This window comes from Narcine bancroftii, chromosome 3 (assembly GCF_036971445.1).
Source record: "Narcine bancroftii isolate sNarBan1 chromosome 3, sNarBan1.hap1, whole genome shotgun sequence".
Taxonomy (NCBI): Eukaryota; Metazoa; Chordata; class Chondrichthyes; order Torpediniformes; family Narcinidae; genus Narcine; species Narcine bancroftii.
Window position 1 is genome coordinate 205,550,265 of NC_091471.1, and position 15,123 is coordinate 205,565,387.

At 42.8% G+C, this 15,123-nt stretch overlaps 1 protein-coding gene across 5 annotated transcripts in view; it reads right to left on the reverse strand.

The window, feature by feature from the left end:
- The window catches only part of nr3c2 (nuclear receptor subfamily 3, group C, member 2), a 435,445-nt gene that overhangs the window by 84,278 nt on the left and 336,044 nt on the right, over positions 1-15,123 (reverse strand). For all 5 annotated transcript variants that reach the window (XM_069926407.1, XM_069926406.1, XM_069926405.1 and 2 more), the window contains one exon: positions 13,312-13,632. In XM_069926407.1, coding sequence (XP_069782508.1) covers positions 13,312-13,632 — 321 coding nt within the window. The remainder of the gene's footprint in view (positions 1-13,311; positions 13,633-15,123) is intronic.

Consider the following 15,123-nt stretch of genomic DNA (forward strand, 5'->3'; position numbering starts at 1 on the left):
GATTTCTTTGTCTGTCCTCTGCCTTACCGATTGTCAGAGTGAGAGTGAATGTAAACTTGGACCAACAAATCATATCCTTTCTGGACAGCCTTAAACTTAACGGCATAAACATTGATTATTCTAATTTTAGCTAACCCCCACCTTTATCTGATACGACTATTTCCATCTCATCTTTACCTACTTCCATTCTTACTTTTCACTAACCTTCCCCATCCCAGAGGTCTCTCCCTCTTCCAATTTCACTATCTCATGTAATTATGCATGTTCTGTGTAGAACTATATTTCCCAGCATGCAATATGCACTGTTGGTTGAAGGGTGGTCGGTGGTATTCAGATGAAGCAGCTCAAGGAAAATAAAGTCAGCTGAGTGTGAATCCCACGAAAGTTGTTCTTCTTGAAAGAACAAGCATAACATGGTCTCAGAAGTGTCTCAATGAATAAGAGAAGACAATAGTTTGTAAACATGGATAAGTTAAATAATTGGAAACACTTTCAACAGTGATTCAACATTTATTTAGAAACTGGTAGAGTGGAAGAGACTGATGGAAAACAGAAAGCATCTATATTTCTGCACGTGATGGGTAAAGATGCCTTGGATATCTATAAGAGTTTTCAAATTGATGAGATAGATTTCATGTTGGACACTCTGACAAAATTTGAGGAGTATTTTGTTCCAAGTAAAAACATCACATTTGAGAGGTCCAAATTCTTCTCCTGTGACCAGAAACAAGGTATGAGTTCTGACCAATACTTAACTGAGTAAGTTCTGTGAATTTGGAGATTTAGAAAATTTCACTCATTAAAGTCAGAAAAGTCTGTAGGATCCCAGATAATGGGCTGTTGCGTGAAAAAGATTTGATTCTGGAAAAGACTGTGAATTTGTGGAGGGCAGCAGAGACCACACGAGCACAAGCTAAGGAGCTCCACAGGATAGACACAACAGTGCATGCAATGAAAACTGATAAGCAGAGTACCAGGAGTTTCCCAAAGCAACAACAAAGCAGTGGTAAGCTCAAACAGCAAATGCAGCAGGTGCAATGGTAGACCTATTCCAAAGATGTGTCCCTGCCTATGGAAGGTCATGCTATAAATGTGGGATGAAGAATCATTTTACAAAGTCCTGTAAAACAAGGGATACCAAGAGAAAAGTGGACATAGTGGATGAAGAAATGGAGGAATTCTTCATGGATTCACTGAAGACTACTGCTGCTGGTAAAACAAAATGGATTGTGAATGAACAGCAACAATTAAAAAGAGAATTTGAAGCTCAAAGAATGGAGTTTATGGAGGTCCAGCACAATGGAGAAAAAGACAATGAAACAAAAGATGCTTCTTGAGTCTGAAATTGCCCACCAGAAAGAGAAATTAATGTCTTCTGTTAATGAAATGGAATCCCAAATGGACCAGGGAAATATAAAATTTGATAATTTAACAAAGGAGGATAGATAACAGACTTGAGATACAGGTGACTGAGAATCAGTTTGAAGTGGATGCATTGCCTGCTACATTGAAGAAACAAGAGAAAGAAATGGCATCTCACTGAGTGTCAAGCAACCCTGGAAAATCAGCAGCCCAGGGTGGAACAGTTACCGGATGAACTACATAGTAGATATGATGCCAGCTCTGAAAATGTTCAACTACGGGAGGCTATCACACTGCTTGAGACTAAATATTCTCAGGTTCAGGTACAGATGGTATTGGAACAAAAGGAGAAAGACTTTTTCTTGACTATAATATCACTTGATGAAGCACCATGAAAAACAAATGTTGAAAGAATATATAGAAACGATGGAAAAAAAGAAAATCAGAAGATTGCAAATTTTCAACAACATTTAATAGACTCTAAGCAAAGCAACAGTCAAATGGCAGCAACTCTCGAGTACGTGTAAGTGTCACACAGAAAACGTCAGCAGGTGGTACAGAAACTACAAAAAGAACATTGTCAAAGAATCACCAAGGTACACGGGTTGCAGCAAAACAAGTCACATGGCCAAATAATTCTACAGGAACTCCATGCTGAGCTAGAAGGTCTAAAGGGTAAACTGATTAACATGGAAGCACAGCATTCAACAGATACCACTCCATAAAAGTACCATGTACTTTTATGTACCTGGTGCTAGAGATATCAGGCTTACCAAAGATGGCAACGTGCTGATACAAGAAATGTAACTACAGCATTCAACTTTAATGGCTAAAGTGGCTACAGCTCAGGATGACATGACTGGTGACGGCAACACATCCAATGTGAGCTGCTGAAACAAGTTGATCTCTATAGTTCAGAGGTTTGCATCCCAGAATTGTAACTGAAGGGCTTGAAGCAGTGAAAGAGAAGGCCATGGAACTGCTGGAGCAGGTGAAAATATCCAAAGAATCAGTAGAGAGCTGGATCTGTAGGTCCACCTACATTGCCAAAGAGAACATTGTTTTATCAGTCCAGGCAAGAAATCCATAGCCTTGATAAAATTACAAGTTTTGCTGCAATAGTGTTTGTGTGACTGGCTAACATTTTGCTGGTGTGAAATTCATCCCAGTTAAACCTCAAAAAGAAAAGCAGTACCACTTTAAGAATGGCCTTGCCTGTTAAATAAAGATAATATTTTGTGATTGTTGCAAAACCAATGCAGACATGCAATAGCTGTCCAGACAACTGTATGCTATACAAACTCTGTTAATACACTTTCATGTAGACATAGTATTGTGCTTGTGTTTTTTTAAAAGGGAAAGATGTGTTATGCAGAACTACATTTCCCAGCATGCAATGTGTGTGGTTGGGCAGAAACAGGAAGTGACAATATGAAGGGTGGTTGGTGGTAAGCGTTTGAAGCAGCTCAAGGAAAATAAAGTTGGCTGATTGTGAAACCTACAAAAGTTGTTCTTCTTGAAAGGACAAGCATAACATCTCTCATCTCTTTCCAAAACCTTATAACTTCTTAACACCTACCCAGCTTCTTTCACCCCTTAATATCACAGATATCCCCTTCCCACTTTGGTCTTGATAAAGGCTTCCAATCTAAAACGTTGATTGACTATTTTTACCCAAGAATGCTATCGGACCCACTGAATTCCTCCAGCAGCTCATTGTTTGCTCAACATTTATTTTCTCTTTGATTTTTATGACATCTAATTTCCCCTGGCTATCAAATTTACACAAAATATTTCTCATACTTGGACTACTATGTGCAGTTCTGGTCACCTAACTGCAGAAAGAATGTCATTAAACTGGAAAAGATTCAAAAAAGGCTCACAAGATCATGACCAGGACCGGAGGGCTTGAGTTATAGGAGAGATTGGACAGAGTAGGACTTTTTCCTAGGGCATAGGAGGCTGAGGGGTGTCCTTATAGAGGATACAACATCATGAAGGGCATAAACAGAGTGAACAGTCACAGTCCTTTTCCCAGGAGAGTCAAATCTAAAACTAGAAGACATACACATAAAGTGAGGGGGAATTTGAAAAAGAATGGGAGGGGCAACTGTTTGAAAGAGTTATATATGGTGGCGCATATATGGAAGTGATAGCAGTGGGTACAATTATAACACTTAAAAGACATTCAGACAGGAACATGGTAGGAAAGATTTAGAGGGGTATGGCCAAGCGCAGACATGTGGACTAGGTCAGATATGCTGAAAGGCCTGTTTCTGTGCTGTATAAATTTTGAATCCATGACTTTATATCGGTAAAAATTATTTTTATGAATTTAAGAAATGGAAGATGGAATGAAGCCAAAGCCCACCATGCCTGCTCTGCTCTTCGATGAGATTATGACTGATCCCCTGCAGTCAAGGCCATTGAATGAGAAAGATGTTTTGCAAATATCTCACCATGTACATCTTTACCGATTTCAATATTTTCACTCTACATATCTTCATAGTCTGACTACCCAGGGAAATTTTCAATTACAAGTCAGACTTATAAATTCCCAACATTTCAAAATTCCCCTCAAGTTTAACACTTATCAACACTTCCAACTGCTCTGGCTCTTCCAATATTTTCCTCAAAATCACCTTTAATAACTCTGCTGCTTAAATAGTTTTTGTTTAATATTCTGAGCTGCTTAACTTCACTTTTCTCTCGAAAGTTCTGTCATCTTTCCTCCAGAGACTAGATGCCTACCTCTTCTTCTCTGGATAAGCTGCTCTAGAGAAAACTCATTAATCATGGTTATGTTATCTGTGCCCACTTGAATGTGAACTTTGACTCAATTGGCCGCACTATCACCTCTATTTTTCCATTAGGTAAATTTCAATTCTCGTGGCTCCTCCTCTCATGCTCAACTGGTTACTCCAGTGTATCTCAACATTATATACTTGGACAATTTTTAAAGAAACCCCACAGAAACAACCAGAAACACTCTGCAGGTCAGGAGTACATGGTGAGTGAGTGGTGGTTGGTGGGGGGGAGGAGATTATAAAGGGGGAGATTCAAACTAGAGGACATGGTTTAAGATTGAAGGGGGAAAATTATAAGGGGAACATGAGGGGAAATTTCTTTACGCAGAGGGTGGTGGGGATGTGGAATGAGCTTCCGGCAGACGTGGTCGAGGCAGGATCATTGGTTACATTTAAGGAAAGACTGGATCGTTACATGGATAGGAGGGGACTAGAAGGGTATGGACCGAGTGCTGGTCAGTGGGCCTAGGAGGGTGGGGATTTGCTACGGCATGGACTAGTAGGGCCGAACTGGCCTGTTCTGTGCTATAAGTGGTTATATGGTTATATGTAATATGTTAATGTTACTGCACTTGCTTTTCTCATGTAAATTTGCCCATTTATTTTTATGTTCTACAACTACAATGAGTGAAGTTACCTTCTGTGAACCCTAACAAAAAAAAAATCAATGTAACAACCCTTTCTGCCTTTTTTTAGTCTTGGGTTTTATGGTGGAACACTGTATTGCAGTCATTGTCCTCATAGTGTAACTCCTCCCACTCCAGGATCCTTAATAAAGATGGTATTGCCCAATCCCCTCCTTCAGTACTGCCTTGGAATCGGGCCAACAACATGTAAGATATGACTGTAAGTTTATAGTGATTAAAGTCTATTAATCTTGGCTTTTGGTCTGTTGTGTCTAATTGATAGTGCTACAATTTAATTGTTATACGTACGTGCCATGGATAAGGCTATTTGAGCGGAAAAGCTGGACACCGACCCTAAGGATCCAGAGTCCTCAGTAAATTTCAATCAGTGGCTTCACTGCCCGAACACCTTTATAAAGCGACATGACATCCGGGACGGGGATGATAAGAGAGACCTACTTTTTGCATAGGTCAGTTACCGCATTTTCTGGATGATTAGAGATGGTGAGACATACTCAGTTGCTATGGGGCTCCTGCAAAAGCAGTATCTGGCCCTGAAGAACGTGACCTACACCAGATACCTCCTGGGCAGCTGTCGACAAGCACCTGGAGAGTCCATAGACAAACATATTCGAGCCTTGGGGGATCTGGGGAGAGCTTGAGGCTGCACCGATGTTATGGCAGTCATCTACCAGGAGGAACTGATCAGGGATGCCCGTATAGCCGGCTTCAGGTCTGATCATATCAGGCAAAGGCTCCTGGAGAAGGGCGATTGCACCCTACAGGACATGGCAGATCTCGCAAAGGCACTAGATATGGTCCAACAGAACATGGAGGTTTACTCCACTGGCAGAGTGGCTGCCACATAGGGAATTCGGGCATCGCTATCTTGGGACGCGGTGTCCCAAACCGCAGCCACAATTGCCAAGAACCTGAAGTGCTATTACTGCGGCCAGACAAAGCACCCTTGGAAGAACTGCCCTGCTAGAAGTGCAACCTGTTCCAGCTGCGGAAGAAAAGGACACTACGCATGGGCATGTAGGTGCAGACCTTCGCCTTGCAGCGCTGTGTGCAAACAGCGACCACCACCATCTTGAACCATGTCATTTCCGTCCCTACTTCCAGTAACAGAGAACAGCATAGTGGGACCTGAGCATGTCACCCAGGGTCGACGCCACTTCTGGCGGTGACCACACATGAACCATGGTGCCAGCCATCTTCAGGGTGGACATCTTGGAAGCTGCTGATGTACACATACTGTAGCAGCGAGTCAGACGACGAACTGATGCTGGCATCAATCGTTCTGGACCAGAGCAGCCTACATCAATTATCAAGGTCTACTGTGGTCATTAAGATAAATGGCTGCATTATGAATTGCTTGTTCAACATGGGAAGCATCGAAAGCTTTATATACCCAAGCCCTGTACAGCACCGCTCCCTCACAGTGACCCCAGTCCCATGTAAAATCTCATTGGCCTCCAAGTCCCATTCGATCAAGATCCAAAGGAGCTGCACAGTAACACTAACCTTGGGTGGCACCAAGTACAAGAATTATAAATTGCTCGTGAGGCCACACTCTGGGCACCGGTCGTACTGGGGCTGGACCTCTGGTGCCAACTTAAGTATTTTGATGGAATATGATGGGCCCCCCTCCCCCATTTGAAAACCTCACCCCTAACTGTAAGCCAGTGGCAACTAAGAGCAGGCAATACAGTCCTGGGGACAAAGTCTTTATCAAGGCTGATAAAGGCATCACAGAGCCCAGCACCAGCCCTTGGAGAGTGCATGCGATGGTGTTAAAGAGCAGAGAGAAGCACAGGATGGTCACAGACTACAGTCAGACCATCAACCGGTTCACCCTCTTGGACGCCTACCCCCTCCCTCGCATAGTCAACATGGTGAACGAGATTGCCCAATACCGGGTCTTCTCTACCATTGACCTCAAGTCGGTCTATCTCCAGTTCCTGATCCACCCAGAGGACAGCCCATATGGCATTCGACCATTTCCTCAGGGTCCCCTTTGGAGTCACGAATGGAGTTTTGGTCTTCCAGAGGGAGAAGGACTGAATAGTGGACGACTGGAAAATGTGACCATCTGTGGCCATGACTTGCAGGACCATGATGCTATTCAGCAAAAATTCCTCCTGACAGCAAAAGCCATAAATCTCATGTATAACCAGAAGTGGAGAATGGAGTCATTTGACCTGACCCTGAGCATACTGCAGCCCTGCTGGATCTCCCACTCCCCCATAACCTTAAGGCCCTGAAAAGGTGCACAATAGATCCCAAATTATGCAGACAAATCCTGCCCTCTGGTTAAAAGTTACTACATTTCCCCCATCAGCAGAAGCTAAAGTGGTCTTCTCTCATATCAAAGGCGACATTGCCAAGACAACGATGCATGCTGTAGATGAATCCATCCCATTCCAGGTGGAGAGTGATGCGTCCAACCTTGCCCTGGCTGCCATGCTGAACCAGGCCAGTGACAATTTTCTCCCATACCCTCCAGGGACCTGAACTCCGGCACTCGGCCCAGTCCATAGTGGAAGCTAGCTGACAAACCGTTCACCCTGCTGACCGACCCACGTACAATCGCAATTATGTTTAACAAACAGGGAGGAAAAATTAAGAATGACAAGATCCTGAGGTTGAGAATTGAGCTATCCACCTACAACTACGAGATCTTGTATCAGCCTGGGAAGTGCCACGAGCCTCCCGATGACTTGTCCCAGCGCCAACACACAAGCAGATTACCTCCAAGTCCGACACAACAGCCTCTCCCACCTTGGGGTCACTAGGCCCTATCCTTTGTGAGAGCTCGCAACCTCCCATAATCAGTTAAGGAAATCAGGGAGCTGATCCGCAGCTGCCTGTTCTGCGCGGAGTAAAAGCCACACTTCTACCAGCCGAAGAAAGCTTACCTAATCAAGACTACCCACCCCTTCAAACATCAAAGTATGGTCTTCAAAGGCCCTCTCCCCTCAATGAACCAGAACGTGTATTTCCTCAACATTCCTCATGATTCCTGTTCGCCATTCCCTGCCCAGATATAACTACGGCCACTGTCATTAAGTCCCTGCATAACCTCTTCATGCTCTTCTGATACCCAAGTTACATTCACATCTCTCAGTGGCAAAGGTCCTACCAGAGGTGCTCCATGCCACCAGGTCCCTCCTCTGTACAGCGAGAAATGCGACCCCGCATAAAACATTATTCTCCTTCCTGAGGACGTTGGCATCAGAACAACGCTACTGGTCTGGCTGATGACCCCAGAGCTTGTGCTACTCCGGAGACACACCAGAACCCACAAAGCACACCTCCTGGTTGAGAAGGTTCACTTCCTCCATATGAGTCCTCAGTATGCCTACACGCAGTACCAGGATGGGTGGAGAGACACTGTTGCTGTCTAGGACCTGGCTTATGCAGGGGCTCCCGCAACCGAGGCTCTTGCTGAACGGACCACAGTTGATTAACTAGCACCCCTTCTCTTCCCCGCGACTAGCAGAGACATGGCCGAGGACCTAATCCCACCATTGGCACTAGCTGCACCGCCCCAACCCCAAACCACACATTAACCCCCCCCCCCCCCCCCCCCACCTGAACCAGCCCCAAGTGATTTTGTTCAGCAATCTGAATTGCAGCCCGTCACACAAAACACTGCCTAGGAGCCTATACCAACTCCACAGATGGTCAGTTTGATGGAATGGACAAAAGCTGAATCTGTATATAGACTCTGAATGGATTCTGAATTGACTCTTACACTTCACCCTCTGTCTTTTGTTTCAAAAGAAGAGGTCAATGTGGTGGAACACTGTACTGCAGTCATTGTATTGGTTGGCCTGCCCCCGGTACTGCAATTGTTCCCCTCTAAGATCCCTAATAAAGGCGGTATCATCCTATCCCCTCCCTCAATACTGCCTTGGAACTGGGCCAACAGCATGTAAGATATAGCTGTGTTTATAGCGATTTAAGCCTATTAATCTCAACTGGCCTGTCAGGTCTAATTGATAGCGCTACAGGTTTGCTGAATTTCAGCTGTTCAGTGCAACTCTCATCTCTCTCTCAGACCTGAGGAAAGCATCAAACACATCTGGTCCATCCTGGTTGTTCCATGTTATTTGAGGTTTAACACTTGTTGCATTTTCTCAAGGGTCAGATATCACATTCTTGCTGCCAACGTTGATGTCTTCAATTTCAAAGCATCAAGTTGATTCAACAAACAGGTTTAAAAGCTAATATGGAAACTTCATTGCTATTTTTTTTTTGCAGTATTTCCAACAGCTTTATCAATTATATCTGAAGTGATGTTCCTACTTCTTGGAAGGGAATATTTTATTTCTTAATTTCACTGTAACTATGAGGAACAGAGAACTACTTTGACCAACACAGAGGCTTTAATAGCAAGTTGGCATGATTATATAAAACATGAATCTAGACTGAAAATGATGCCTAAATGTCTGCTGCTTGCCTTTATTCCCTGTGTCTATCTAGAAACCTTTTAAATGGTACTATTGTATCCTCATCCACCACTACTCTTGGCACCTCTTTCCACATAGATACCACACTGTGTAAAACAAATTTGCACCACGCATTTTCTTTAAGCCTAATTTAAATGCATGTAAAAATTTTTCCATGGGTAGAGATTCTGACTGTCAGGCCTATCAATTCTTCATAATTTTCATAAACTTCTTTCAAGTCATCCCTCAGCCCCCAACACTTGAGGAAAAAAAAAAGCCCAAGTTTGCTCAATCTCTCCTAATAACTCATAGTCTCTCATCCAGGAAACATCCTGGTAATTCTCTTCTGTACCTTTTCCAAAGTCTCCACATCCTTCCTGTAATGGACTGACCAGGATTAGTGTAACTTAAAGTTTTATTTAGTTGCAAGATGACTTGCTTATTTTTTTACTCAGTACCCCGACCTGTATCTTCTTTACTGCACTATCTACCTGGGTGGCCACTTTCAAGAATCTATGGATGAAAAAGCAGGTGGGTGGATTAGTGAGTTTCCAAGTAATTATATATCACAAACAACAGAGGTCCTCAAACCATCTCTGTGGGACACTACTTGTCACAATCCTTCAATTAGAATAACACCATTACACCACTTCTTTCTGTATTCAAACTATGGACTCATCTTTGATCTCTTGTGAACCTTATGAATGAACCTACCACGAGGCACTTTATCAAATGTCCATGCCGACCACATCCATGACCCCCCCGCCCAACGTCAACCACCTTTGTCACCTCCTCAAAAAACGCCACCAGATTTGTAAGACAGGATCTGCCCTCCACTAAATCATGCTGTCTGATGGTGAAGCTCCACTCCAACTCTCCATATTGTGCTCCAAACATCTAGAATACCATCACTGAATTGACTGAGATCATATTTTATATTCAAAATCTTATTTACAGTGTCTTTACTTTTGTAGATAATCTGTGGATTTTGTTATTAGTCCTTTTTGAAGGTGTGAAATGAAATTTCAACCACATGATTGACTTCTGTTCATTGCCTACTCCTCCCAACTTTTATATTAAACAATAAATTTAAGTAACAGTTTGAGTTTTGTCAATTATGTCCTTTTGGGATTGAAACGTTGCTGACCACTTTATAGTTTTGTACACTGCTTACAATGACCTAATTATTGACCATCACTTGTGGATACAAAATGTCAGCGTCGGTCTGTTGAACCTTTCCGTGCATTGGACTGAGTGTTTAGAAATGTTAGAAAAGCTTTCCACAATCACCATCACTTTTTAAAATTATATTTCAAACATTATTGTTTATTCCAATCAAAGACCATCAGCTTGAAATGTTAACACTGATTCTCTTCACAGATCCTGCCTGACCTGGTGAACAGTTTCAATATTATCTGCTTCTCTATTTGACTTCTGGTATCTGTACTATTTTGTTTTCACCTAATGGATGGTGACATTCAGACAGCTGATGATTCAGTTGATTACTCACTCAAATAAATGCAGACATTTGGAAAAGGTCGTCATAATAGAGAACTGCAAAGTCTTAAAAAGGAAGAAAAAACTGCAACCATAGCAATTCATAGATTAATTTATATTTTCATACACTACCTGGCTCTTTCCTTTCATTTCAACTATGCTATCTAATTTAAAATTTTCTGCCTCAAGATCAACTTTACGTTTTGGGACATGATACAACTAGGCAGTTCATAATGTAGTAGAATTCAAAGCGCTTTCAATAAATTAAATTTAGTACAAGCCTCTATGATTTCATAAGTCAGGGAATCTATACTGTCAATATATATTCATAATTCAGCTTGATTATTTTTAATATAATTGCCTTTAAATCTTAAAGCCTCAATCATCATGTAAGCTTTAGAGGCAGCCTTGTTCAAAAGGCTTGTTCAAGAATTCAAAAAAAGATTTAGCAAACAAATTATCGTAGCGTAAACAAAGGATCTACTTTCTCATTATTGATTACAAAATCACGATCTTAACTATTATAACCATTATAATTAAAATTATCCCAGTGCATGTTTATTGACCTGATTTGAATCAATTCAAACAAACTAAGGTTAGCTATGATTATCAACTTAAGCTAAACAATTTTCTCAAAGCTTGCAATGGTAATCTTAAATATGAATAATTTATCAGAGTTACTCCTGTTACCTAGCTCTTAGACCAGTGGTTCTCAACCTTTTTCTTTCCACTCACATACAACTTTAAGTAATCCTTATGCCATTGGTGCTCTGCGATTAGTAAGGGATTGCTTAAGGTGGTATGTGAGTGGGAAGGGAAGGTTGAGAACCACTGACTTAGACTGAAGCGATACAGCATGTTAAAATCTTTTCTTTGACAAGATAATAAATAAGTACTAATAATCAATTAAAAATAATCATTGCAGATGTGCATGAAACTGCAGATGTTGTATCTGGAGCCACACACAATCAGCTCCAGGAACTTAGTGGGTCAAACAGCATCAGTGGGGAGAAAAATTACAACTTCTGGGCCAGAACCCTTCATCAGGAATGTTACAACCATTTTCCTGATGGTTTCACTGGTTTGTCTTAAATTCATCTGGATACTAAGTATGAAAAGACCCCCCATGACGTCCTGTTTTGCGGAAACTGCCAAAATGTTTGGCCTGGAAGTCAGCCTGAAGAAAACTGAGGTCCTCCATCAGCCAGCTCCCCACCGTGAATACCAGACCCCCCACATCTCCATCGGGAACACAGAACTCAAAACGGTCAACCTCGGCTGCACCATTTCATCTGATGCAAGGATCGACAAAGAGATAGACAACAGACTCGCCAAGGCAAATAGCTCCTTTGGAAGACTACACAAAAGAGTCTGGAAAAACAACCACCTGAAGAAACACACAAAGATCAGCATGTACAGAGCCGTTGTCATACCCACGCTCCTGTTCGGCTCCGAATCATGGGTCCTTTACCAGCATCACCTATGGCTCCTAGAACGCTTCCATCAGCGCTGTCTCCGCTCCATCCTCAACATTCATTGGAGTGACTTCATCACCAACTTCGAAGTACTCGAGATGGCAGAGTCCGCAAGCATCGAATCCATGCTGCTGAAGACCCAACTGCGCTGGGTGGGTCACGTCTCCAGAATGGAGGACCATTGCCTTCTCAAGATCATGTTATATGGTGAGCTCTCCACTGGCCACTGAGACAGGGGTGCACCAAAGAAGAGGTACAAGGACTGCTTAAAGAAATCTCTTGGTGCCTGCCACATTGACCACCGTCAGTGGACTGATATCGCCTCCAACCGTGCATCTTGGCGCCTCACTGTTCGGTGGGCAGCAACCTCCTTTGAAGAAGACTGCAGAGCCCACCTAACTGACAAAAGACAAAGGAGGAAATACCCAACACACAACCCCAACCAACCAATTTTCCCTTGCAACCACTGCAACCGTGTCTGCCTGTCCCGCATCGGACTTGTCAGTCACCAACGAGCCTGCAGCAGACGTGGACATACCCCTCCATAAATCTTCGTCTGCGAAGCCAAGCCAAAGAAAGAAGATATCTCTAATAACCATTCTGGTGTGTGCCTGGGGAGTTTTCCTATATTGAAGTGGCTTGCTTTTGTTTGAAATCTGTTGAAGAAAGCTAACAGATTTGTTTTATTACCTGAATTCATAGCATATATTTTTCAATTAAATCTAATTAGTGTGCATAGATTTGAGAACAAGAAATAGAATCAGCGAGCTTGAGCTAAAAGCTCTATTTCTTCTGCAATAAAATCTGCATTTTAAAACACTAGTTCAGGGAATTGAATTTTATTGATGTTTGGGCCCATTATATATGTATAGAGCATATGTTGAAATTTTAAAAAAGTGTAATTATTTTAATTCTGCTAATGACAGTTCAAAAATTAGTTTCTTCTATTTTTGCATGGTATTGGGATATATGAGAGAAAATGCAAACATATAATTTGAAAGCTTTAGCACCAGCATGTATGGCAAAAGACAGGAAAAAGTGTAGATCCTCTATGGAATGAAGGTGAAATATTTTCATGTAATCTTACCTGGAAGACCTTTTGCCCACTTCACGATACGAACCATCTGTTTCTCAGCCAACCTGTTCAAACAGGACAACAGGTAATTGGTCGTGTCTGCCTGACTGCTGTCGTAAGATGCATAAACTACTTCAGGTTCAATGGCTTCAAGAATGGTGATCAGGGAAGGGTTTATGTGGGGTGGCATTGATGAGAAATAGGGAACAAGAGCAGTGCTTCCTGTAGGTTCTGGCAAAGAAGCAGTGAATGTGATCCCTTCCTTGGGGCTATGTGGAGGGTGCTGCTCTTCATGCAGCCCTTTCACCTTTCCCAGTTTCTTCGACTTGCGAGCTGAGGAAGAAAGAAAATTAAAAAAATAAATTTCTTAGAACCATCGAAAACTACAGCACAGAAAATTGGCCCTTCGTCCCTTCTAGTCTGTGCCAAAATATTATTCCGCTAGTCCCATTGACTTGCACCCAGTCTATAACCCTCCAGACCTCTTCCATCCACGTATCTATCCAATTTATTCTTCAGAGTGATCCCACATTTACCACATCAGATGGCAGCTTGTTTCACACCCCTGCCCTCTCTGAGTTAAGCAGTTCCCCCTAATATTCCCCCTTTCACCCTAAAGCCATGTCCTCTCATATTTATCTCTCCTAATCTAAGTGGAAAGAACCTACTCACATTTACTCTGTCTATACCCCTCATAATTTTGTTAACCTCTATCAAATCTCCCCTCATTCTTCTACACTCCAAGGAATAAAGTCCTAACCTGTTTAATCTTTCCTTGTAACTTAACTCCTGAAGACCCAGCAACATCCTTGTAAATATTCCCTGCACTCTTTCAATCTTACTGATATCTTTCTTGAAGTTTGGCGACCAGAACTGCACATAATATTCCAAATTTGGCTTCACCAATGTCATAAACAACCTCTCCATAATATTCAAACTCCTGTACTCAATATTTTGATGCCAAAAGCTTTCTTTACAACTTTGTTTATCTGTGATGCCACTTTCAGAGAATTGTCTATCTGTACTCCCAGATCCCTTTGCTCCTCCACACTCCTCAGTGCCCTACCATTTATTGTGTATGTCCTACCTTGGCTTGTCCTTCCAAAATGCAACACCACACAGTTGTCTGCTTTAAATTCCATCTGCCATTTTCTGCCCCATTTTTCCAGTTGGTCCAGATCCCTCTGCAAGCTTTGAAAGCCTTCCTCACTGTCCACAACACCTCAAATTCGTAGTGTCACCAGCAAACTTGCAGATCCAATTTTCTGTGGCGGCACGCCATTAGGCAGGCAAACCGGCCCTGCATGTCACGCATGCGGTGGGGCAGCTGGCTAAAATGGCGTCGTCAGGATTTTCTCCCCGACCTCGGCACCAGGCTCAGAAGCCTGTGCTCTGCGGCCCACGTGACATTCTGGTGACGTCAGGGCACCTGGCGCAGTTCTCAGCCAGGTCCGGGCTGGGAGCATAAGACCAGCCAGGCAGACCTCAATAAACGAGTTTATGCTCACTGAACTCAACCCGTCTGGTTGTGCGATCCTTCAGTTAGCAGTGTAGCCGCTGCTATATTGGTGACCCCGACAGGTTCAAACGCCTTTGAACCCGATATGAACGACTCTTCGATCAATGCTATAGCCATCAAGCTTACTGATTTCTGGATTCAGGAGCCTGAGACCTGCTTCAGCCACACAGAGGCTCAGTTTCACCTCCACCAGATTTCATCAGATACGACCAAGTTTTATCATGTGGTCGCCACCCTGGACAAGGCCACTGCCAAACAAGTGCTGCACCTCATTTAGCACCCACCCACAGAAGATAAGTACGGGA